General features: G+C 37.6%; 1 protein-coding gene across 1 annotated transcript in view; it reads right to left on the bottom strand.

Annotated features, from left to right (window-relative positions):
* The window catches only part of ptprq (protein tyrosine phosphatase receptor type Q), a 152,531-nt gene that overhangs the window by 73,864 nt on the left and 51,051 nt on the right, over window positions 1–27,616 (bottom strand). The window contains exons 21-37 of the mRNA XM_069904020.1: window positions 27,121–27,320; window positions 25,477–25,714; window positions 23,998–24,126; window positions 22,257–22,403; window positions 18,727–18,899; window positions 14,565–15,117; window positions 13,966–14,127; window positions 13,687–13,866; window positions 12,593–12,700; window positions 11,902–12,183; window positions 8,092–8,274; window positions 5,561–5,662; window positions 5,266–5,386; window positions 3,661–3,818; window positions 3,001–3,140; window positions 393–564; window positions 127–278 (exon numbers count right to left, since the gene is read on the bottom strand). Coding sequence (XP_069760121.1) covers window positions 127–278; window positions 393–564; window positions 3,001–3,140; window positions 3,661–3,818; window positions 5,266–5,386; window positions 5,561–5,662; window positions 8,092–8,274; window positions 11,902–12,183; window positions 12,593–12,700; window positions 13,687–13,866; window positions 13,966–14,127; window positions 14,565–15,117; window positions 18,727–18,899; window positions 22,257–22,403; window positions 23,998–24,126; window positions 25,477–25,714; window positions 27,121–27,320 — 3,200 coding nt within the window. The remainder of the gene's footprint in view (window positions 1–126; window positions 279–392; window positions 565–3,000; window positions 3,141–3,660; window positions 3,819–5,265; window positions 5,387–5,560; window positions 5,663–8,091; window positions 8,275–11,901; window positions 12,184–12,592; window positions 12,701–13,686; window positions 13,867–13,965; window positions 14,128–14,564; window positions 15,118–18,726; window positions 18,900–22,256; window positions 22,404–23,997; window positions 24,127–25,476; window positions 25,715–27,120; window positions 27,321–27,616) is intronic.

Raw genomic sequence — 27,616 nt, 5'->3', positions numbered from 1 at the left:
CATCTTTAACTTTGAGAGTGATGTAAACATTTTATATATCTTAATGAATATATACCAATTAAAGTCTTAAGTTCCAGACTGGTATAAAGGAATAAAATGCTCAAATCAAAATTTCAATTTTAATACCTTAAAATGTATACTTTCACTTGTGTTGTCAATTATTTTTAAACTGTAGAGCTCCACAATACCATTTGGTATAGGACTGGGTTTCCACCCAACCAAGGCAGAATCTGCTGTATAATTAATAATCAGCAAGTCCTGTGGAGGAGCTCCTGGCACTGAAAAAAAGTGAAAATCCTCTTTTAGTTAGATTGATTGGCAAGGTGCAATAAAACCAATATTTCAGTCACTACTCCTTACTGACTCCCAGAATTTCTCTATTGCAAACTTACCATCTTCATCAGTGTGGACATCAATCAGTTCGCTTGTCTGAATTTCATCTGGAAGGGTAGTGCAGGCTATCATCCATAGTTTATAGTGACTAAATTTGGTCAAATTAATCAAAATCACTGACACATTGGCAATGTCACCATCATTACTGTCTTGTTTGAAATCTGTGATATTCTGAAAAATAATAGCCTTTGTTTCATTCAAGCATTTAAGACAATACAAGTACTGAAATACACAAACTGTAGATGCTGGAAACTAGAGCAATAAACAACGCTGGAGAAACTCCACAGGTCAAGCAGCATCTCTGGGAGAAAAGGGATTCTTGATGTTTCCACTGCCAGCATGAGTTCAGTGCAAACTAAAGCAACAACTCCTATTCCTCGTGGGAGTCTTCTCCCCAAGGATATGAACATTGATTTTTTTTTCAACTGCAGCTAACCCTTACCTCCTGTGTTCCCATCTTTCACTCCTCCCACTCTACCATCAGTCCTCTCATTTTCGTCCCTCTCCTGGTTCCATCCATCTGCCACTAACCAGATTCCCTTTCGCATCTGGTTACATCTGTCCTTGCACCCTTCCCCCTTCAGATTCCCGCACTTTGTGTTCCCATTTATCATCCTACAGCAGCTGACTCCACCATCACCCTCTCCCCCACTTGCTCCATCTGCCCTGCTTTTCTCTTTCTTTGTTTTCACCTATCCCTCAGCTACTCCTTCCTTTCAGTTGCACCTCTCTCCCCGCCCCACCTGATTCCATCCGTCCATCATCCTTCATTCCTCCTTGGCCCACCTATCGTTTACTAACACCTGTCTCAACCCTCCCTTCTCTTTATCTTTCTCTCCCCTCATTTCTGAGGCAGGGTCTTGATTCCTTCCTGTCCACAGTTGCTGCTCGACCCACTGAAATCATTGCTTTAAAATAATGTTATTATTTATATTGTAGATTAAAATAACATTATATTCAATCTGCATTTTCAATTCCCTGATGGTAGCTTTCAAATCATAATTTTGGACTAAAGTTGTGAACCTTCATAGATCAATGTAATTATCAGATTTCATGACTTCCCATGTGTATTGTTTTCCACCTGTATGCATTCTCCACTCTTAGTTTTCCCTCTGCATTTTACCTCGATGACATGCTTAGGATGGGGCATTTTAAAAAATCATCCTTGGAGAAGCAAGGAAAGTCCTGGAGGATGGATGAGAAATAGGCTGAAGAACAGAAATAATCAGTTTACTACTATGGGAATAACATCAAACTGGAGTGAGGCTAGTGGTGAGTGGGTGGACAAGATGTCAAATAAGTTACCCAAGAGACTGACATGAAGATTGCTACCTTTTCCATTACACTGGTCATTGAAGTTCAAAAGCATAATCCCGCCGTTGGCATTTGAAAGATACAAGTGGAATCGGAGAAGACAAATGGCAAATTACTAAAAGAATTAGAGAAAAGTGTAAATAACTAAATCAAAGAATAAAAGGAAAGAGTACACTCCTTGAATTGTTCCGACACAGCTGAAGATCAATTTAAAAGAGGCCTAGAAACCTAACTTTATTTAGTATTCAACGAATGCAAAGGAGTAATCAATAAAATTGTGATCTAGAAATTTCATTCTCTAGCTTGACAGTTTTGTGCACCAAACAAATGATCTTTTATCTAAACGCTATTTGCCATCTTGAGTAATGGTTGTACAATTGCTGATATTAAATCCATATAGTCAGCTGGGCATAAACAGTGCTGCCAACCAATATACAATGCTCATCTAAATGCACTTGCACAAAACTCCAATTTGCACAGACTTCAAGCAGTGAGACTGGTCTGAACTAAAGGCTTGAGGCCAGCTTCACAGTCAAAGAGCCTGCACCTGCCCAAGAAGGTTCCTGTTTTCATTGCATGTCATTTAATTATTATTTTAACTCCCCCTTCTTTGCCAAAGTCCTCAATTCCCCACCAATCATTTTCCAGCCCCCTCCAATGGTCATCTCCCTCACCACCTGTTTATCCATGATCTTAACTGATCTGCACCACTGTTCTCCAATAATCATTGCATCTAAATCGTGTGCTCATGTGAAGTCTGATGAATTCTGCACTGATGTATCTCTCACAGGATGGTGGAAACCCTGCACAAGATTACAACCATGAACTGCTAAGGAGTGTTTTGCAATTATGTACATGATGGTAATTCGACTGCCATTGGTATTGTCAAAATTGAGCAGATACTTTGTGCAAGATATTTAATTCTTCATTAGATAGCTAGGTTGTACACATCACCAAGAGCAAAGCATAGTATGACTGTCATAACATCCATGCTTTCCATATAATTATCCTAGTTTTCCATGCCATCCCCCACTCACAAATTCACAATATCCCTATAAACACTGGAATTGAAGTCAATTCACTTTAAACATCATCTCAACAGCTGAATTAAAAAAACACTGGTATGTGTATTACATTTACTTAAGACTTTCCTGCATGTGACTAGACTCCCTGTACCTCGACTCTGCTCCCAATACACAGGGACATGTAAATCCAGCCTGTCGTCATCAGTTTACTCATTCAAAAATAATTTATTTTAAAAAATGTCACAGCTGAAGTCAGGAACCACCTTACCTTTGCAAAATCACCTGAAGTATTTCTATAGTGAACAGTGTAGAACTCAACAGCTCCAGCTGATTTAATTGGATGATTCCAAAAGACTTGAATGGACGTGGAACTTCTGTTGACATAGGAAATAGTGCCCTCAGGACTCGCTGCAGAAGAAATGTTCATTTTAGATACATAGTCTCTTTTGAAAAATATATGCTATAATTAATCTTTACCAAACTAGGCATAATCCCAGCTAAAGAATTAAGCCAAGTTCCCAATATTCAGATACACGATCAATTAGATAGATCTATCAAAGAGAGGCACAGGTACAATGGTTCTCTGTGCTTAAATCATTCCATACTATATTGAACACAGAGAGTGAACTCTCTTATTTGAATCAATAATGTTAATTTTAAAAGATAATAGTGTAAGTAATATGATGAGTTTAGGCTACCATTAGGAAAATCATCTCTGATTTTCTACCTCATCTCCACTACCTGCCAATTATCCATCTCTCAATTCCCCTGAACTACAAAAATCCATTGGCCACAGACTTCCAAGTACCCACCAACTGAGCGTCAACAACTGTCTGGAGTAAAAAGTTCATTAGATTCATAGACCTATGTGCGAAGAAATTCCTTCTGACCTCACTCAAAAGTTTTAAAAGTTCAGAAAGATACTTACAACTTTCAGAGGTTCGAAATGTGATGTTATTACTTTTCATTCCACCATCACCAAATTTGGTATTTGCAGTTACAAAAGCATGGTACTCAACACCATCCAAATCCTTCAGCAATATAGATGTTCCTGTCTCATTTAAAATGAGTTGTGTTGTTGCATTCCTTTACAAGAAGAGGGAATAGATAAGAATGAACACTCAGTCTTTTGCCCAGAGTAGGAGATTCAGTAACATAGGTTTAAGTTGATGCCAATCCCATCTGGTTGGAGGGTGCCCCAAATGATCTAATGCACTGCCAGGCTGGAACTACCCAATAACTGAAGGAGCAACACCTCTAGCTCTGTCTCTCTCTCTCTTTCTCAAAACATTAGTTATATATCTTTACCTTCTATGGACACTGCAAGATTGCTGATATCCTCTAGCACCTTTGTGTTTTTACTACGTCTCACATTTTGTTTTTGCCCTCTGGATCTTCTCCCAGTTGGGTCCATATTGTTAAGGATCTTGCCTTCTCCATCCAGCAAGTTTATGCTGTTGGATGCAAACTAGACAAATGCAATCTTAATTCATGGATCAGCAGTGAGCATCTATAACTAACCTGTAATATAGGGTTATCAACATACTTCCTGGTTGCTTGAACCCCCCCAATTCACTGTCAGCTCCTGCCTCAAATCCTGATTCATGTCCTTATCAGAATTGACTTAAGCTCACAATTCATTCTGAATATTTTAAGATCTCTTCCAATCTAAACATCAAATCCAAAATGATCCCCGTTACCTTGGAAAGAATTATAAAACACAATTCTTAGTGTACTGGTTTAGCTTTTTTCAGTTCTAATGCAAAAACTTCATGGGCTAGAAATTCTACAGTATGTGAAAGGCTTATTAATGCAACAATGTGTGCAATGCCTGTGCACTTTCTCTACAAGTCTCCCAGAACTTGAAATTCCAATCAACTAAAGTCTCAATGAATTATGCAAGTCAGAACAGACCCTGCACACTTTAAACCAGTTGGGCTACAGACCATCTTATGGAGGTGACAGAGAGAGGAGAAGATTGCAGAGAAGTTGTGTTGTGAAATTTAATTTAATTTTTTTTTTCAATTTAGACAAACAGCACAGTAACAGACCCTTCTGGCCCACGACACCCAAATATCCCAAATGAAGGGTGGAAGGAAACTGGAGCACAGGGAGGAAACCCATGCAGACACGGGGAGAATGTACAAATCCTCCAACAGTCAGCACCAGATTTGATCCTAAGATGGTGGCATTGTAATAGCATTGCTCTAATCACTCTCCTGCCTGATAGTTTGGACCTGTAGTTGGGGAGATCAATATCAGAGAGCGTGTCAGGAGTATCAAGACCCTGCAGAATGATGATGATGTTAGAAACAAGATTCCAACAATGAGGGTAATGTTAAACAATTATAATATTAGTCAAATATAAATTATTATAGTTTTTCCTGTTGGTGAATGTTTAGCATTGTATAATACATGGGGGAGAAAAAAACAGGATAAAATCCACTTTAATCAAATACATTTTTGATAGAATTACTTTGTAATAAATGTCTTAAAATTTACTGTTGATGTTAACCAATTTTTAAAATCTTACCATATATACACTGTGTAATAGAGAATCATTCCATTTGATTCCAAAGGAGGTTTCCATGACAAACGTACAGTGGTAGAAGACAGTTGCTTTGATGTGAATGATTGAGGTGGTGAGCCAGGAACTATGCATTGTGTGTATAAAAAGACAAGAATTCTCCATGTAAGTGTTAACACAGAAAGAACAATGTGCACTTCTAATGTAATTCCTTTGTTTGTAAGTTAAAAATTGAGAACTGTTAAATTGTACATCTTTGAAGCAATTGGTGAACAGTAATAAAGTTTTTCACTGTGCTTACCATCATCCCCAGTCAAAATATACAGTGGTTGACTTTGAATTCCTTCACCCTTGCTTGTACTTGCTGATATTTTTAAGGTATAATTTTCATTCGCACTTAAGCCTGTAACACATGAATGCAAAAAATATTTTTATCAGAATTTTATATGGAGTAATATCCCTGTCATCTGGAATTCAAGTTGCCGGCAGCCTCAAGCAACCGGAAATTGTGGAAAATAAATTGGTAAAAAATATGAAATTTGTGCCCCCAACCTCAACTGACCAGAAATTTTACTTATCCAGCATCTACCAATCCACGTAGGTCATGGATACCGGGGGTTTTACTGTACATAGAATAATTATTTCAAAAAGATCCATCAGGTCATGAAATACACTCAGTTTCCAATAAAACTGACTTCCAAAATGTTTTTTTGAAATTTCATCAATGGATTAAGGTCAGTGATCAAAGACCGAGAAGCACATCAATGTGGAAATGAACAATTATTTAAGATGTATTACACAGGATAGATCTGAAATAAGAATTTCTCTGATTATTTACATCCAATCATATTATGAATTATGTTTGGAATGTTTTTTTTATATTCAGTATTTATAATGAAATTGAAATCAAGCCCCAATTCGCAACTGGCCAGGAGAGTGGTGCAGTAGCACTGGACCACAGTTCCAGTCCGTTCAGCTTGATCCTGACATAATGCTACCTGTGTGGAGTTTTCACATTATTCGTGAAATTAGGTGGACATTTCCCGGGTACTTTGGTTTCCTACCACATCTCAAAAGACAATCTAGGAGAGTATTTGTTGCTGTAAATTCCCCCTGATGTAGATAGGTGGCAAGGGAGTCAGGGAAAGGTTGTGGAATGGAACTGATAGGACACCACTGAGAGCAAGTTCAACTCAAAGGGCATCATAAACTCCTGTGTCACAAGGAAATATAACACAACTCTTCTCGATCCATGGTGTTTTTGATCTTATCAGAAGGCTGGCGTGAATCATTTTCATGCAGAACTTTGTTATGTATGAGCCACTTTGCTCAAAATAGCTGGCTCACATTTAAGGGGAAATTCAAAAGTTTACAGATGCTATGATTGTAGTAAAAAAGCAGAAGTGTTGGAGGAACTCGGAAGGTCCACAGGAGGCAAAGATATATAACCAATATTTTGGGCTTGAGGCCTTCTTGAAAAAAACTTAAGTTGTCTGTCTTTGCCTCCCATGAGCACTGTGAAACCTGCTGAGTTCCTTCAGCACTTCTCTGTTTTTACTGCCTCATAACTCAAGTCAAGTTTTAGCAGGTGTCACAGTAAATAAAACCTGTGATAGAAGAGACTTCTCAGAATGCATGTGTACTGTGTGGTACATTATACCTCCCTTTAAATGAACTAATCGTGTAGGCTTAATATGTTGGCCATGTGGTCACAAAAAATTATTTATATTTAATAAACAAATCATTGTGTTATACAACATAGCAGCAGGTCCTTTGGCCAGCCGACTATGATACCAATTTAAACTCATCCCACCTGCGTACACTTGATCCATTATCTCCCGCCGGTTCATATGCTTCTTAAATACTGCTATTGCATCAGCTTCCACAGCCTCCCCCGGCAGCACATTTCAGGCATCTACCACAACTCTGTGCCAAAAACTTGCCTCACAAATCTCCTTTACAATTCCTCCATCTCATCTTCAATCTACACCCTCTAGCATCTGACATTTCCACCCTGGGGGAAAGATTCCGACAACTTAGTCTATCACGGCCTCTGGTCGACTTATGCACTTCTGCCAGGTTGCCCCTCAGCCTCCGGCTTTCCAGAAGAAAAAGATGTGTCAAACCTCACTTCATCGCTAATACAACTTGCTGAACCTCTTTGGCACTCTCTTCAAAGTCTCCATATCCTTCTACGGATGGATGCGGTGTGGTCACCAATTCATGGCCTAAACGAAAGTGTTGTCGAACTCCAACATGGGAGAGCTAGAATACATACAACTTAAATCAAAATCTCCCGTGCACAATGTTAACATAAATAAAATCACCAATTGATTTCCTTGTATTCTGTATTTTCAAAGATCACCGGCAAAAACAAATGTCCTGTCCATTTTTCATGAAAGTTTGATGCCACTTTGAAAGATTACTTATTCCCTGAAATAAAATTATGTCAGACCTTCACCCCAATTAGTGCACAAGCACATCATTTGAAGAATACATTGGTGCAGTAAAATCCCTGGTATCAGGCACCTATGGGGATTGATAGATGCAGGATATTTGAATTCTCTGGTTGCATGTTGCATGTATTGGTGAATTAATGATGAGATGTACCAATTTTAAACCTGTATTTTTTAACCTATTTATTTTCCTCGATTTTGTTGCCAATTGTTTGAGGTTGCTCGAATTCTGGATAACAGGAGTTATACTGTATATAATTCTGATATTCTTTTAATTCTCTGTAAACAATGTTGCGAAGAATTGACCGTGTTTCTCTGTTCACCTGAGATATCTTAAAACATTTAATCAAAATGTATCTCGGTTTTATTTTCTTACCTGTTATCATGACAGACTGATTTGTACTGTGTGCAGTGAGCTGGTCACTATCATTTTGGGTTACAAGGTACAGTGTATAATACTGTATAATTCCATTAGGTGTTGATGGTGGAAGAAAATATATTCTAACATCCAGAGGAGCAGTAAATATATATGTGATATTTTCTGGTGCACTATCAGGAACTGCAAGGTAAAAATAATAATCAATAAGAAACAATTTGGAAATTTTATTCAGCTACACAAAGCTAAGATGCATAAGCTTTAGTAGGCAAAAAGAGACAAAAAAAGTTAATGTTTCAAGTTCTGGATACAAAGTTGCAACTTCACCTTCATGATCTTACGCTTTACTCCCTCGCCTGGACCTGTTGAACATTTCTAGTCTTTTCTGGTTTATTCCAATTTCTCAGTTTGATTTCCTAACCCTAACACCTGCAGTATTTTCCATTTACAGTATCATATTTTACTTGCTGTATACTCATCAATAAGTGCAACAGACCATTGTGAAAATAATAGAACCTACATTGATTGATACCTCAAGAATTCCACTGGGTCGATGTCAGCGCAGGCTTTGCACCTGCTGTCGACTGTGCTTACTAAAGCTGAGATTCTGGGTTTGGTTTGTTTAAGCTATTATTTTGCAATCCATATTTAGGGAAGATAGACTCGCAGGATTTTCTCTTCCTAATGGTCATTATGACAATCTGCTTGCAAAGGTCAATCCGCGTCAAAAAGAATTTATTTATTTTTGTTTTATTTACAGCATGGTAGAAGCCAATTCTGGCCATTTACAGCCATGCCGCTCAATTACCCCTCAGCCTCCCCTGGCAGCACATTTCAGGCATCTACCACAACTCTGTGCTAAAAATCAACAACACCGTATGTTTAGGAGGATGGGAAGAATCCAGGCAGACATGGGGAGAATGTGCTGGATTCAATCCCGGGCCGCTGGCGCTGTAATAGTGTTGTGCTAACCGTGCCTCCACATTTCAACTCAATTCAACCTGTTAGGACAATTTTGTGATTTACTGGCAGTCGGTGTTTTCCTTTCTCCCACCAGAAGACTAATTCAGGTGCCCTAACTGTTCCCTCTAAGCTATGCAGGTGTGGACGTGCACACACATTTTGCAGCCAGCGCACAAAGGGAAATTAACGTGGGCATGAAAGCTCAGTTACCTAAAATGATACAGTAATTAATAATGACTATTCTTAACGAAATATGTTACCTTGTAGAATGCAATCGTACTTGTATTATATATTAAAACATGCTAATGCAGTTTTATTAGCTGTGAGACATAGGCTGTGCCAAAATGATCTTGAAACAATTTCAAGTTTACACTTGCACAAGCATTCAAGCTGCACGTACTTTTGTCACAGGAAAAATATTTGCACAACGTAAGATTTTTGTGCACACTGACGACTAAAAATTAGAGGAACGTTGCTGTCTCCCCTATATGCAAAGCACCTAAACAAATAAATTGCACCTTCACCATCAGGAATTGCCTGGTTCAGAGCAGAACCCGACATTGGTGCTACATTTAGGCCCATTGTTTTCCAATCCTGACAGAACTGATAGACCATTGACCCCTGACATCAATGGCTTGATGGGAAGAGGAAGTTGCTCCTTCTTAGTTATCATGAAGCGAATTTTAGAAATTATAATTATGCTAATCATAATGTGACTCTACTGAATAGTGAAGATTATAATTTAAAGCCACGGTGACAAGAAAAATAGCAAGACTTGCAACCAGCATAATTAATAATAGTAAAATGAAAACTAGAAATTCAAATGCCCAAGAAGGGGTTGAGTGCTAACCTCGGAGAGTCTCCATTTGCAGCGAGGAGACTGCTGCTGTTAAAATTATTTCCACAGTGAATACAAGTACTGGGGGACACCATCGAGGGGGTGACACCAAAATGACCGTCTATCAAATGTTTGTACAGTGTTTCAGCAGAATTTTTTTTAATATATAAAAATATCCTTAGAGTTAGTTATAACAACAAAAAAACGTTTCTTCATAAGCCCAGCTTGCATGTATCAATATACATGTAAGGCTAAAACTCGATGCTGATTTCCTTTTTGAACCTTCTAATGTGCTCCGGTCAGAGCTGTCATTATTACCCAAAGACAATGATGCTTCAAATCACATGGTTTCATCTGCACGCACTGTTGTTTTTGTTGCTGCTGATGTTTTCTGGTGTTTTAGCTACAATATTGTGGTCATTAGTATTTGTGAACCTATATCAATAACTTTTTTGAAAATGAAGTAGTAATTGAAGGAAAAGGAGGAGAAAAATCAAAAAAAGGCTTCCACTCAGTTATTAATTATGTGATAACGAATAATATTGTAATTCAATGTAGTAAGATTTTACAAAACAATTTAAAAGGTGTAATTTTAATTTTGCTAGCTGTTTACTATTGCCATTGCATTCAGTGATATACAGGAATTACGATTTTCGAGAAACAGAACAGTCTGGCACAGGAGGAGGTCCATGGTGGTGGGGTTGGGGGGGGGGAGTGGGTGACACCATGAGTTACTGCACTGGGTGACATCAACCCTAGTGATGCCACTGAACGCAGGTCAATTCGACCGAACGATGGTAATCCAATTTAATGAAACACATAAGCAACTAACTTCTTCAGGATTACAGATGGGAGCAGTGAGAGAGAATCCCATAGAACTCCCTTCAAAGATGAAGCCCAAAATGTTGGTTCTGTATCTTCATCTTTGCTATATATTTTGACCTGCTGAGTTTCTTCAGCGTTGTGTTTTTACAGCAACTAATGTCCGTTGACTTTGGCCAACATTCAAAAAACCCAGAGGTAGGTCAGTAATCTTGTTGAATTAATTTGTCAGTGAGTTAACGTTAATACAGATGAATACTTGAACTTGATGTAAAATCCATTGGGAAAAAAAAAATCATTCTGCTTTTGTTGTCATTACCAATCAGAAGTCAATCAAAAATATATTAGCACTGTTATGGCCATCGGTTTTATCCCAAACCAAGACTTAAAATGAAAGATAGAAGGGAGAGGTGAATGAGTACAGAATTAGCATATCATACATGAGGAATGAAACAGGATTATGTCGGACATATTAGTTTTTATATCCAGCAAGAGCTCTTGCATCCCAAGACACATTTTAAATTCTAGAATGCAACATATTTAATTTCTAATTCACAACATGCATAAATTTTCACAGCCCTTATGAAAGACATAGAGAGATGTATCATTGAGATACAAAACAGAAAATAATACACAGTACTCAGATTATTAATTGCTACATTTCCACCTCTCTCCACTGTAAAATGCTATCAGTTACAGGAACAGAGTACATGGAGTGGGGAGATATTCCTGAAGTTTACTGTGCAGAATAATATAATGCCACTGGTATTTCAATGGAGGGTTCCATGAAACTGCTACTTCAGTGGAACTAATGTACTTGCAGATCACAGACTACTAGAAGCTGGAAAGAAATCGAGAAATGAGTCAGAACACTTTCAACCGGAAGGATTATGGAAGGTATATTTTGCTAGTTTATTGTTAACTCTTTGCCCTCACTGCTAACAAAAAAACAGGCCCCATTAAAATGAATAACTCAAAGCTAAAGATAATGCTCCTGGTAAGCAATAGTTAAAGGCATATCAGCTTCCACCACAGATGGCTTTTTTACAGCATTAAAATTGTAACCCACCTGCAGAAAACAGGTTTGATGTATTTTCCTAGTAACAGCGGTGGGTTTCCAATTTTTTGGAAAAAATCTAAACTCTTCAAAAACAAGTACTATTATATTAGTTCAAAAAGGTACTTACCACCTTGTTCCGTGAACAAAAGAGCAGTTAAAGATGTTTGATTCCCGTGACCATACTTAGTAAATGCTTTCACAGAGATGTTATATGGAGAAAATGACTTCAAGTTTTCTAGATAAATGTTAGTTACTGTACTGTTCAGCACAAAGGAATCAGTATAATTGACATAAATGACTTCATAGTATATAATAATTCCATTGGGTCTCTCTGGAGTTGACCAGCTCAAGTGAACAGTTGTTGCTGTTATATTATTGAAGGTTAGGTTTTCAGGAGGTGACTCTGGTTCTGGGTAGCATGACAAAAACATAAATGTGTTATCAGAGGTTTGATTTGGAAATACTTACAAGACTGAATCACTGGCCTGAATATTTAAAATGAATTAATGTAAGAGAAGAAATCCAAAGAACAATCCATCATCAGAGCTTCCCTCTGATCTCAAATGTCCTCCCCCCACACCCCCCCCCACCATCCTCTTTCCTCTGAAAAGCACAATCCTAAACTTGCTTCCGAAATTCTTCACCCCTAAAACTATTCTCATAAATCTCTTCTTTACCCCCTCTAGGTCTTTTGTGAAATGGGTAACAAGAATTGGATCCAGTATTCCAATTTTTCATTCAGACCTTCCCTCTTGAACTCTAAATTTCTCTCCATGAATGCCAGGACCCCAGGTGCTTCATCAACCATTCTTTCTTACCATCTTCAAGAGTTTGCACGAAAAGATCATCTTCTCCAGAGAGAGCGCTTTCCCCTGCGGATGTCGATGCTGTCACTCTCATTTTATATTCTGTGAATTTTTTCAAACCTACAAATTCAAAAGGAAAAAAAAAACTGACATTACTGAGGGGAATAAAACTTGAGCTTCATTACCCCGATCCATATAAATTCTGAGATGAATGCTTCTAAACTGTTCTGGTACAGTGTTCAAAATTGCAGGTGTGACATTAGTTAGTCGGGTACAGCACTTAAAGCCAACATCATACTTTGAGCTAAACACCATACCCTCATACATTGTATAGAGATTTACAACACCAATAACTACTGGTAAAATGCCAGGAGACTACAATCAGCAACATTTTCTTTCTCCTGTTGAAAATATTATTTTCCATGTTAATTGCAGGGTCTTGGAAATTTCCTCTGTTAATTGCCAATCTGACTAAAATATTGGTTATGTGATGCTCTCAATGCAAAATTCTACCATTGTTTATTTTTAAAAGGCAACAAATCACCCAACAGCTTTATTTACATGAGAGATAAATGAGATTATGCCACATGCTGGTGTTATCATCGAGTTTATGAATGTTCAGCTATGAGGAAGCTGGAGGCACAGATCTCCATTCCTTCTGCCATCTTTCACTGAATGGTGATCTGCAGCTCAACAAGACTATCCATCTAAGGCAGGGTTCCCAACCTGGGGTACATGTACCCCAGTGGTACATTTGCACTTTTCAGGGGGGTACATTAGGTCTGAGAGAATAACCACTACTGTCAATACATGGTGTTGTAATCTGCAGTCAGATTGCACAGTCGTTTTTTTTTTTATCCTTTATTTTTAGGGATACACGGGAACCTATAAAAATGCCCAAGGGGTAAGAGGAATAAAAAGAATGGGAACCTCCAAATGTTGTCTTTCCAAGAATTGGACATTACATTTTTAACAACAGTATTTTTGTGATGCTTCGCAGCTTGATAATTTACATGTACAATCATCCTCATTTTAATAGCTTCCCAAATATTTAATCGATCCTCAAAAACCTTTACATTTCAACTCATTTATTCTTTTTGACATACCTGTTAGGGTAATATTGTTGCTCATGACAGTTCTCTGGAAAGCCTCAGCTGTGCCTTCTTCCACAGCATAGAGTGTGTAATGGGTTATTATGCCATTAGGCATGGCAGGTGGATCCCAGAATATCAGTACTGATGTGGAAGTTAGATTTTTATAAGTGACATTCCGAACTGAACTTGGTACTAAAAATACCATAAAAGAAGAGATTTAATCAACTTTAAAGAATCCAAAGTATTATTTTATACTTCAGAACAAAGACCATGGATTCCTTAGTAACATACCATACTGTGGTGTCTTTAAAGAAATACTGCTTGGTGGTCCTTCTCCAACAACAGTGAATGCTGACACTCTGACAATGTAATCAGTATAAGGTACAAGTTCTCTTACAACATATGACAGCTGCTCAGATGAAGGGTCAATGACCTGCAGACTGGTTTCACTCTCTATGTTGTGAAGAAAAAGAACAAGTTCACCATCTCAATTTCTAACATGTTGTCAAATTCAGAAACACTAGCTCTTGACAATAGAAATAAATCAGAGATAAGATGGGAAGGACAACAAGAAAGAGAAATACTTTAATGAATGTTCTCCAGTTTAAGTAACTTATAGGATTCCTTCAGCTATTTAACAATAACATTTTATTCTAAATACAATGCATATCAAGGATTGTTACAAAAGATGTTTCTTTACAAGTTATTATTTCTTAAATTTATCTTAGAAAAAATTTCACTCATGCTGTTGAATGTAAAACCATTACAATATGATCATTGGAAAATATTTTGTTAACTCTGAAGAGCAAGTGTCTATACTAATTACATCACCATGCCACTGGGTCATCCCCACCTGTTGTAACCACATACTGAAACTGTGACCTATTTACCTTTGGTGATATTTTGAAGGCCATTAGGCAGAAGCCTCCACATAGGAAGAAGTGGTGCAGAACTAGGAGGCAGGGAAATTCCACCTGCCTTGACAACTGGAATAACTGATCTTCTATGCAACATTGATCTCAGCTTGAAATTCATGCTGAGGGTAGGAAGCGACTCAAGGGGCCCCAAGGGGCTAACTGTTGTTTGCTTAGTAAAGGATGTCGTGGAGCCAGCAGCAGGCATTGCACTAGAGAGGGCAGTTTTAGAATAAGTTAGTGGGGAAGGAAATATCTGCTCATATGACATTAGTTGATCAGTCAGAGATGCTTCCAAGCCTTTCTCATGAACAGTTGATGTCCCAGAGAGATCCAAACCAACAGTGATTACTTTCTCGTTTGGTGAAGTTAATGAAGTCACTGCAGGTTCTAAAGATGAGGATTCAGAAAACAGTTCAGCAGAACCTTCAAAGTCTGTAATAATGACTACGTCGTCGTCGGAAATCAATGGACTGGATTCTGTTACCAATGTACCAGGATATATTGATTCAGTAGTGTTTTTAATTTCCTGGAACAAAAGAAAGCTCCATCAATGCACAGTGCAAATGGTTAATGTATTTAAATAATTCAAACTAAACAATGATTGGCAGTAATTGGAATAATGTTAATTCCAGTACAGCTGTCAGAATTAAACTGAGGTTATTCATCTCTTACTGATATATATTCATTTTTTGATTGCAAAAATCTAACCTTTAGCCTGAAGGAGCATTTGGGCCCACGCATTCAGATTGTCCAACAGATTTTCCCCCAAAACCTATCAGGCTCCTCAATTCCTAGAACATGTATATCATGAATTTTTACTATATTATGACTTAATATTTAGCTCATATTTATGTAAATCTGCTCCATGGTCCTGAAGAAACGCTATCTTGTCTTTACTGTGCATTGCATTAGCAGTTATAGTATGAACGACAAATAAAGGTGACTTGACTTGATATGATTTCTGCTGAGAAATCAAGGAAGCAGTACTCAGAAATGAATCGAGAACAATTACCAAGTGCTGCAAGCAACTGGCTTCGAATCCCGTGCTGGCTGTATGGAGTTTGTACATTCTTTCTGTGTCTGCAAGGGTATCCTCCCACCATTCAAACAATGTACTTGGGGTATAGGTAAATTAGGTGCATTTGGGCGATACGGGCTCATGGGCCGAAAGACCCTATTATCATGCTGCAAATCTATGTCTATCCTTTATCTGATTGAGCACAGGATTGTTAGAATATGGAATTATTTTTATTTAGTTGTAGCTTTTTTTTTTTTCCTTGGTCATTGTCTTGCATTCATTGCTATTTGCTCTACTTCCATCGAAGTATTCAATCCACCCATCATAAATTCATGGACTATAATGTACGACAACAAAAATGTCTCAAGGAGGTAGTAAAACCAAGGAATGAGAAGTTGCAAGGGGCAATTCTATTCCTCATCAAACACCATTTACCATCATTTTGCCCTCCTAACCTGTTGTGGGACACTAACAGCAAAATAGCTTAAAAGGGCAAAGTGATGGAAAATGGTGTTTAATGAGGGCCACATGAAGGTAAAGGGGGAGGAGGTTTCAAAGGACAAATTATCACATTAAAGAATAACGAATGAGATGAAGGTGGGAGTCAATATTATGGATAACGGAGTAGTGACTCATTATAGCGGGAGATGATTGTTAACAGTTCAACTTGCAGAGAATGTTAACTGAGAATGGCCTGCTTCAGTCTGAGGCATTGGCAAGGGAGGAAGAATAACCAGGGATATTAGTGACCTTGATCATCCCTTCTTTTGCAATATTTTTATTGATTTCATCAAATAAATGTTGTGTAGGTACATGACAATAAAATAAAATATTGACCTACCTTATATAGTAATAAAAATGTTATTAAAATCTGTTACATTGAAAAGTTAAAAAAGACGATACTAATTATCAATCCCCTCCCTTCAGAGGCTATTGGCTTAACTCAAACAATCCACTAATAATAAATAAAGAAGGTAAACAATGGTGTGAAAAATCAGAAACTAATTAATCTTACAAATTTTGAAAACAATTAAGAAAGGAAACCCATAAAGAAACAAAGTTAAGCTTCATTTCAGTCTCGGAACATCAGACAACCATTGAGTGCGAGTGGGAGGGACAGCACCTTTCCACCTCATTAATATGGCCCTTCTAGCAATGAGGGAGGCGAAGGCAACGACACGGGATCGCAAACCCATTGGCCCACTTATTCCAAAGAGAGCAAGAAAAGGATTGGCAGTCAAATTAATATTCAAAACTAAAGACCCGGTTATTCTTCCTCCCTTGCCAATGTTTCAGACTGAAGCAGGCCAGTTCCCAAAAATCGGAAAGAGAATTACATTACCAGAACATATGATACAGTATACTTTCTTTAGTTACATATTTATCACTTTTAGAAGAGAGATTAGAATAGAATTTAGCCAATTGGACTTTGGAATAGTGGGCCCGGTGTATTTCCTTAACTTGTAATAATGAACATGTAGAGAGGATGAATGTACTTACTTCAAAACAGTTTCAGAAAATAACTGTTAAAAATCTTTTTCCCACAGTTTTTTTTTTAAATGCTGTCCAGCGAAACATCCCTAGAACTTAGAAATAATTCATAAAGGCCAGATACCACCCCTTCGTAATTATATAAATCATCCCTATCATATTAGATTCCAAGTCTTCAGGGAGCTTCAAAAATTCAAAAAGCTCCTAATTTGTAAATAATGAAAAAAGGTTTGGTGGATAATTGTTCAAACAAGGCAAGATTTTGGATAGTAAAAATATCTAAAAAGGATTGGATTCCTAAATTTGACCATTGATGGTAACTAATCTCTTGAACTGAAGGTAAAAAGGAGGAATTACCTAAAACAGGTCTGCTTAATAGAAATCTTTGGTACCCAAAATGTTTCCTAAATTGAAACCAGATTCTCAATGCATGTCTAACAACAAAATTATCAGTTAATTTGGAGGCCAAAAAAAGGTTAAGGTGCTCCAAGTAGCAAAAGAAGGGAATACTTTTTGGTGGATTTAATTTCTAAATTAATCCATCTTGAAGCACCTAAATTTCCTTTGGATGAATCTGAAAAATAATTTATCTACTATTAGCTGCCCAATAATAAAGTTAGGTAATGCCAAGCCCCCATTCCTTTTAATATTTTGAAGGAAAACATTTTAGGATGGGGGCACTTATTTTTCCATATAAAAAAAAGATAATGTAGCGTACACGCTACAAGTGTGGCAGGAAGACACAAAATTGAAGACTTCTTTACTGCTTATATGGGCCCCTAGTGCTGATGTCCGCATCGTTGAAGCGCCGACCCCAGGTTGGCCAGCTTACCCACCAGAGTTCCTCATCTTCCTGCCGTGCGGAGGTCACCTGGGACAAGGGCTGGTGTCACCCCCAGGTCCGCGTGGTCGCTGCGTTCGTCGGCCATTTTGCGGGCCAGTTCGCATCTCTGCAATCTGGCAACCGGGCAATTGTTCATAGCCTTCGGTGGCCTGCCCCTGCAACGCAGCTCATTACAGTCCAGATATGCTGGCTTTGGGCGGTCGACTGTAAAGGTTTCCTCCTTACCACCAATGTCAAGGTTGTTGCTGAGTTCCCTCACTATTTTTGTGTTTTTACTATTAATTATAGCATCTGAAGACTTTTGTGTTTTACTCCACCTGAATAAAAAGGGTGGGGGAAACGGGAGGAAAGGGCAGAGGGGTCGTGGAAGCAAGGCAAACAGACAAGAGATGGCAATTGGACATGTAAAAGAAGACAGGAGAGGTGAGAATTGATCAGGAAAGGGGGTGCCTCTGTGAATACAGAGTTGGAGGAAAGCAGACAGAGGGAAAGGGGGAGAGAGAGAGAGAGAAATAGGGAGAGCAGAAGGGGAGAGGGCCTATCGGAAACCGGCTAAGTTGATGTTAATACCATTTTGTTAGAGTGCGCTCAGACAGAATATGAGGTGTCATTCCTCCAATTTACAGGCATGGACAAACATCTCAGCTTGGGAATGGGGCAGGGAATTGAAACGGGTGGCCACTGGGAGATCCATCGCCCCCTTAGCACCTACCCCTGTGACCACAAGAAATGCTACACTTGCGCCTAAACATGTGCCCACAGAAATAAAGTGAAATAAGTACCTGGAGATTTTCTGTCAAGGTTATATTTTGTACAGATAGCCGTGACTCCAACAGAAGGACAATGATTTGATACTGGATAATTATTCCATTCGATTGACGCGGCTTTCCCCATTCTATTTTCGCTGATTTGCTTTCAACTTTTGTTGCTCTTAAATCAAACACTTCTCCTGGAACTAAAAAGCAGGGAATTATTGTTGATAAAACATGGGAGTGAAATTTGAGCCACAATACTTAAGGCAAAAGTAATTTTAAAAATATACACTCCGGATCATTGTTATAATGGTCCAGTTTGATTTTTCAAAGTAGATTTAATGAGATGGCTGTATTTGTTCCCCAAACCCTAATTCTTAGTTTTTGGACACATTGCAGGAAGATTAATTACATAAATGTCTTAAGTCTCCATTCAGATGAATCAGAAACAATTACTCATGAACCTCCACATGTGGATCAAAGCCTCAAGGTCCCCATGGAAAACAGCTAAGATCTCCCAAGTACAGAAGATATGTCATGAAGGGATGTTTAAAACTGAGAAAAAATGTGCATATAGAATGCAATTGTTTCACAGTTGTATAATGGATAAAGGCACAATTGTTTAATTTAGCTAAATAAACCAAGGATTGAGGATTAATAGCCATCCTGCAATCAATCAACTGATTTTGCGGATTTTGTACAAAAGTGCAGGAGAAACTCAGCAGATCACGCAGCATCGACAGGAATAAAGAGTAACTAATGTTTTGGGCCTAAGCTCTTCAAAATATGAGCGAAAAGCAGGCAGGTGTCTGAATTAAAAGGTGGGGGTTGGGGTGGGAGGAGGAGAGAGGAAAGGGCACATATAATAGTCAATATCTCAGGTGGATATGGGTAGGAGGGCAGAAGAAAAATGCTCGTGACCTGCTGAGTTTCTCCAGCACTGTTGTGCATTCGACTACGATCCCTGCGTCTGCACACCTTCCTGTTTAACTCCCAGAATCTGTCCCTGACTTCAGCATGATTGGGCACGCAAAAAGACTAGAACGTCTGCAAAGATTCTGGCTTCCTGTTGACAAAATGAGTAAAAAGAAGTCTGCAGTCAAATATCTCCTCCTGTCAATCATCGTACTAGACTAGCCTCTTAGCAGTATGACACGGTGAAGGAACAGTAACGACGGGACTACATTCGGTAGCAATCAGCTACTTTAGAGTTGAGCATAATATATGAGAAAATATAGAACATGAGGAATTACTACTGTGGGTATGGCTGATTTTGCATCCTAACTGAATGTAGCAGCTGACACGTTGGCAATATGCCACTGACTCCATGGAAATTTCATGTTTCGGTTCTCCAAACGCCCAAAATGAATGATTCCCAACCTCTAATATTTAAAGCCTGTATCCAGTAATAATTAAAAAAAACAGAATAGTTTTTGTTTTATTCATCAGTACTCAAACGTTCATTTATACTAGAGCAGGATCTTATGGGTCTCTTTCTCGGCAAGTTCTATCAATTATTGCCACCTAGTGGCAGCAGATGAATCGCGCTTGCACGCTTGTATTTAAACTCGTGAGGAAACCTCAAAACAAAGCAAATATGACAAAAGAAAATGGACAATGCTCTTCGCTTGATATTTATACACATCATATGAAAGACATTATCATCAATTTACTGCTTAAACAGGATTCGGTACAAAGAAAGAATCCTTAAGCAAATATAGAAGATATTCCAGATGAACATCTGGACCGGAACGTGGGAAAGGATGAGTGAAAACTTACATACCAAGGCCAAATAGCTATGCATCTTATGCTCCAAAAATATTTCTTCCAGAGTTTTTTAGTCTTTGCATTAATCATGGCTTCTCTTGTATGTCTCTACAGATCCCTTATTTGCTATTTTCCAAGCAGATGAGGGTAAGAAATTAATTTATGCTTGGTCTTGGTAATACCGAGTTGACAGGGTGGTGTGAATTCCTCAAGTCAAACTGCTTTCATCTTCCCCCCTGGCCTTGGGCCACAGAGACCTTTTGCTTTTTTTATCTTTTTCCCTTCCATTGTGCTATTCTCTCAGAGCATGATTTGTTCAAACATTCTGTGCTTCATGCACATCTTCCACATGCCTAAGGTTGTGGCCTGCTTATATCATCTGCCATTTAACAGGTTCCTCGCATTAATTACAGATTTTCATCCAATTTGATTATCAGCAGTGTGTTCTTGATTCTCAATTTACAATATCTTCAAGGATCCCTACCTGAAACTCTTAACTTGCCTGTTTAGTCCACAAATGATGCCCTGACTTGCTGCTTGCTTCAGCAGTGCCCAGGCTCATTCATGCTTTTACTTTTCTTGCTCTTTTAGCTTTTGCAATACAAACAACAATTTGTCCAGCAAACTTTGGCAATTTCTGAATCATTGCCCCTATTTCAATCCTCTCAAACCAGCTAAGAATTCTGTGCATTTTAGTGTAACACCTTAATCTTCTAAGCTTCATAGAGTACAGGGTGCAATTTCCATCACGTCTCTTTTGTCAACAGATCCACCATCCCAAGAAACAATCTGGCTAACCCTTGCTGCACTCACTCCATCCTTAGATAGGGATATCAGATATGTATACAATCGACCAAATGTTGTCTCACCAAAATCCTACATGATTGAAGCATTCTGCCACCTAAATCTTCCTAAAATATTTTAGGTGTTATTTCAACGTCAGTGATTCATGTTCAAGATCACTCAAGTCAATCTGAATCCCAACTCCTTTCAATTCTTCAGCATTGAAAATAATATGCCATCTTTCCACTTAGTCTTGTTCCCTTACTGTAATAAACCAGCTCAGTCTCCTGAGGCTTCTCAGCATTCTCCTCACAGCCCATATCAAAAGTAGAAATTATCGCATGAAAGATTTTAATTTTTCAGTTTCAGCTAATAATAAGAAGAATAAAAGCTCTGAATACCTGTTTAAAAATATTCTTTGACATTATTACACAGATATCATTCAGTCTGGCATTGTATTTTGAAATGTTGACCAAACATTGAGCTTCAAAATGGCAGCTTTCAGATTAGTTTATGAACTACTGACTAATCACATTTATATATGCTCGGATAATAAAATATGCTCATTGATGCTTGGGGTAAGAAAACCTGAAACTTTAAAACTGTGATTGACAATGAAGACTTTAAATGCAAGGTATAGTTACTGCTTGCAATTTAGTTGGAACTTACTGAAATCAAAAGTGGATGAAGCTTAGCAAAGTTTTTATATAATTTTTAAAAATACATCAAATTGAATCAAAACAAGAACTAATTTTTTAAAAAGCCATATGCATATATTTGGCTAAAAAACAGGAAATATTTTTAATACAATTCATTATTGACAATCAGGGAACTCTCACTAACCGTTATTTCTTATATGATAGAACTTTGTAAGTGCTGTTGAGGTGTTTAGAAGAGCAAATGTTTGATTCAATGCTTAACTAAAACTCTAACACCTAAAGTTAAAAAAAGTACTCTAGTTACAAGATAAATATAGCTTTGGTGACTTGAAGTGATTTTCAACCAATTACCTTCAGATGATGTTGTGATTTTAACACTAGCCTTTGGTCCAGGACCCACCACTGTCTCAGCAATTGCAAACACTTCATATTTTGTAAATGGTAGCAGATTGGTAAAAAAATATGTCATTTCTCTGGTAATGTTGTGAGATATTTGTCCTAAATGCAAAAGAAAATATATTCAGTACAGCAGCTTCTAATTGTGAATTAATGCATGACCCACTGAGTTTCTTCAGCAATTTTGTGGGTTGCACTACAATCCCAGTGTCTGCAGACATTCCTGTTTAACTCCAAACTTGCTATTCATGTTCTTTTCAATAAATTTAGAGCATTCATTTATCTTGTACCAAATATAATTCAATACATTCACTATGTATTATCTCAATAAATAGAATCAATAGCACGCATTACTGCATTCCAAGTAAATGTGTTAACTTACAGTAGGGCTACCATTTCCATTTCATTTAAGGTATTTTGCAAAACCTTGTTGGCTTTGTTATGGATACAGGATTCAAGAAGGATGAAAGAAATTTGGATCTAGAAACCAAAAGGTGCCTGTAATCTTGATAGTCTGAGGACCTGCCACCACAAAATTCAATATTGTACAAAGCTTGCAGGTACAGTTAGGGTAGCGACTAGCATCCACTGTTAAAGTGCCAGCAACAGGGATTCAAATCCAGCAATGTCTGAAGGGATTTGTACATTCTCCCCAAGTCTGTGTGGGCTTCCTCCAGGTGCTCCAGTTTCCTCCCACCCTTCAAAACGTACAGGGGTTGTACGTCAATTAGATGTTCAGATATACCCCGCTTTATGAAACTAGAGCATTCCTAGGAAACCTTTTGTAAGCCAAAATGGTGTAAAGTGAAGACCCATTCACTACTATTGGAAGCTATTTTTGTAAAAGTGAAAACCCATTCAAATCCTTTCATAAATGCGAACACGGCTTTCTTCGTAAAAGCCAATTTTCGTAATTCGAGTGTTTGTAATTGGGAGGGCCAATTTAAAATTTAATTTAATCATACAGCAGGCAATAGGCTTGCATATTGAAAGGACTTTTCTTCCCAAAAGAACACATTAAGGAAATCAGTAGCTTTGGGTTCAGATTACACAGATCATTGCAGGGAAGAAGAGGACACCTAACTATGAATTGGAGACAATGTAGGAAGAGGGCAAGGACATCAGTCGGAGGGAGGATAAGAGCAAGGAATTGGGAGTCTATTAGTTAAGGATCTACCTGAGATTAGATTGAAATCCCCAACTTCAAAACATTAATGTAACATTTGTTTGATGTGGCAGCTAACTGCTCGGCATGCACTTGAATGCTAGTATACATGTCCAAGATCACCCATGTGTTACTGCATTAAATGCAGTATATGGATGACCCAGAAAGACAGTGACAGGCTTCTATTTTTGTGACTGAATTTTTATTGAACAAAATCTTACACTGCACAGTCTAATTTCCAGACACTAATACCTTAATTTCTCCATGATTTTAACCAATATTTTCAAATCTGAAGTGTACATCAGCCCAATGAAAGGCCCAAAAAAATTTTAAACATGTTAGGTGTTGTCCACTGAGGATAAAAGGGCAAAAAGAGCAGCAGAGTTTAAATATATATTAATATGAAAGCACTGCTGCCTGGATACACATTCCAAATAAGAAAAAAATGTTTCCACAGAAAATACATTATAGTTAAAACATTAATTTTGATTTTACAAGTTAAACACTTTTGGTAAAGTTCACACCACTTACCTAATGGATCCATTAGTTCAACTCTATAAAAGAGTCTTCCTGTTATCGTCGGTGGTGGATCCCAGCTAATCACAAATGACCTTGATGTAATCTTACTGACAATTAGGTTTTGAGGTGGTTCTTCTGGAACTGCAAGTACACATTCAACACTTGAGCTCAACAACCATTGACCATTCATTGCCCAAAAAGACTCAAAGACATGGCCTAGAAATGCCTTAGTGTCTGTGTAGACACAGTAAATATGTTGTGAGTGTTTTATCGAGGTCAACATAGGTAAAATTCTGTTGGACGAAGCATTGTGCCCAGCAGAAAAGGCCTTGTAGTTAAATACTTGGATTTCTTAAGGTGAGAGTTTTATTTAGTCGTGTCAAGCATTTTAAAACATTATTTATGAATAATGGTCAAATATTTTGGACATTTTTTGTGGGGGAGGAGCTGACTTTTGACCTCGGTAAGTATTTGCATCATTCACAGATGCTAGCTGACCTGCTGAGCATTTCTGGCGTTTTGTGTTTTTTATTTTACAACACTGGACAATGAAAGTATTGCTTCCTGAACATTATTGGGTGTGTTTTATGGCTTTTGGGCTGCTGATCACAACAATTGTCTTAAAAATTTCCTATCATGCACCGTTTTTAGATATAGCCTATTTTTGTGATTTCCTGTCCTGGTTTAAGTCTACTTTAAGCAGACAAAATCATGAAGTACAACACGTCATTGAAAATTCATTTTCTGCATTTGCACTTGGACGTCTTCCCTGCTAATCTTGGTGCTGTCAGCGGCAAATATGGTGAAAGGTTTCACCAGGACATTGCGACCATGGAAAAGCAGCATCAGGGCAACTGGAGTCCATCAATGCTGGCTGACTATTGTTAGACACTGACATGAGAGGCATCAGATGTCGAGTACAAATGAAAATCAGCAGCAAAACTTTTTTTGTCAGTTGAACTAACGCAACGTGTCAGCCTCATCATGTGATTAAATATGTTAAATTCAATACAAGTTAATTGAATGCTTCTCTAACTTTCTATGTGATCTGAAATTATCTTTGTGTTCAGATTGAAGTTGTCTATCATAATCCCCAAATTTTTTTCAGGAAACAAACCTTTTGAAAATATTTGTTGTCCAGTGTAATTAGAGAAACGCGTACTTAAATAGTGCCTGAAATTATATTATGTGTTGACAGAAGAAAACAAATGGCTTGTCCAAGTTACATGGTGTGTCCTTATTTTTGCATCTAGGATTACATATATTGAAACAATGTATTTTTTTAATGGACTGTTTGCTCACTTAGTTTCCCAAAAATATAAGGGGCCCCTCTCTCTTTACCACATCCACAATTTAACAGTAGTATAATTTTGGCTGAAGATATTTAATTGGATATACAAAATTTTCAGTCTTTATCAGCTGGTTCCAATTAAAATACTGCAATGAATGCACAGATAAAACAAGAGCTCAAATTATTCAGCAAAGACTTACTCCATTCAGGGGTTCTAAATAGAGCACTCGCCGCCTGACCTTCTCCTTCTTTTGTGAAAGCAGATACCTCACAGAGATAAGTGGTATAGGGTTTGAGCTGATCCACCACTATGCTGGCAGACTCAAGTGACCTATCTTCTTGTATTAAATATCCTGATGTTGGTGTTGCAGCTACATTGCTGGGATGAGGGAATGATGAAGTCAATGCCCTGGGGGTAGTACTTGCTGGACTGTCATCCTACAAAACAGAAATGAGTAATTAATGCCAGTGAAATGAATTTAGGATAATTTTGAAAAATTTTAAAAGAAAGCAGATGTTGGAAAACAAAAATTAAAGCAACAAATGCTAGAAATGATGAAAGATGATCGATCTGAAATGCCTGACTTGGTAAGTATTTCCTAATTTTTTTGTTTGATTTTTATTATTTAGAACTCTAATGCTATGGTTGACTTTGTAAAAGTAAGGAACTATGTGACAGAGCTTGGATTGTCATTGGATGAAGAATGATAGATGCTCCTGTATATTCCCATCCACTCAGAAAGGACCTTGTTGCCTTATCAATGGAACGGACCAAGAGCATTTACTTTCAGTTCAAAATCCTGATGTTAAGATATTTGGACAAAAATTCAACACTGATGCCCACGATTAGAATACAATGTATTCTTAGCTGCTTCTGCAAGCTATTTCAATATGATCAATTCCTTTGATTTAAATCACGCACCAACACACAAGATACTGGAATAGTAACATGGTTAGCGCAAGACTCCTTGAAAAATAGCTCAATCCACATTGATGGAAATTCTTAGTTCTCTGTCACCCTCATGTTTAAATTTAGAGTATATTTGATGCTCAATATCCAATTCGAATTTAAATTTTCACAGACTGTAGGGACCCTTTTTTGAATTACTTTCAAAATCTCTGATTTTGTCTTAATGCAGAGGTGTTGACTCATAAGGTATTTATTACTGAGACAGGGAATTCTTTTTTTTCTCTTTCCCAAACAGCTTTGGTTTTGGTAGTGGGATTAGATTTTTTTTTAAATATCTAAACTATTACTATAATATTTAGTGGATGAAATAGTATGATCTGAGTGGAGTGTACTCTATTTTTAAATATGCACTCTGTACTTTTTGAGGTAGAATTTCAATAAAAATAATTGGAAAAGAAAGCTCTCTGTCATTCAAAACTTAATCCGAAACAGCATTGAGTTTCTTTAATCTCTTATACGGGAGCACAGCCTCCATGTACAAGCAGTGGAAACAGCACACAACAACCCTATCTACCCTATTGTTTGCCATTTGCCCCACCTGTGGAATTGACATCCTCTCCACTCACCTCAGAACTCACAGGATTGGAGGGGAAGCAAGGCATCCTTGTCCCCAAGTGATTTCCTGAGACAAAAACTAAATAGAACTTTGTCATTTGTGGCTTACAAATATTTATGATCCAACATATATATAAAGATAATGATGCTTTACTCTAGATGGGTACTCAAACTAGTTATTTCTAATTGTTGTTTAAAAAAATGAAAAATACATTTTATCATATTGTGGCCCATGATAAACAAATACAATTACAAAATAAATATGCAACAACTTTCACCTAAGAATATGAAATAATCTCTTCAGTCTCTTTTCACTTACCGCACAATGCAGTAACGTGCTCAGGAAAAGGGTTTCTGCATCCACTGATATATTTTTGGATATTTGTCCACTTCTAACGGACTTTATAATGATCCTGAAATGTGTTATTTTCCCATTTGGCTGTTTCGGGAGAGACCACATCACGTTGGCCGCTGTGTGGTTGACTGCCGTGGCACTGAGAGTTAAAACTGGACCTGGAGCTAGGGAACATAAATTTGAAAGTAAGGCATGAATAGTCTGAAAATAGTTTCCTGCCACCTGTAGATTTATGGAAAAGATTCTGATCCATACATCCAGATGAAGCACAAAAAAAATTATAGCAGGCGTTCTTCCACTATAGTTAAAACATACAAGTTGAAATTAAAATGTAATTGTGTTATTTTAAATTTAGACATCACCTTATACCGGTGAAAATTTATTTTATTCTGGAAACCAGCGTTTAGAATGCCAAGGCCTTGAGATAAAAATCAAGGAGATGTATTGGAATGATATCTGA

Source organism: Narcine bancroftii, chromosome 11 (assembly GCF_036971445.1).
Source record: "Narcine bancroftii isolate sNarBan1 chromosome 11, sNarBan1.hap1, whole genome shotgun sequence".
Taxonomy (NCBI): Eukaryota; Metazoa; Chordata; class Chondrichthyes; order Torpediniformes; family Narcinidae; genus Narcine; species Narcine bancroftii.
The sequence above is the reverse complement of the archived record's forward strand: the minus strand, read 5'-3'. Positions and strand labels throughout refer to the sequence as shown.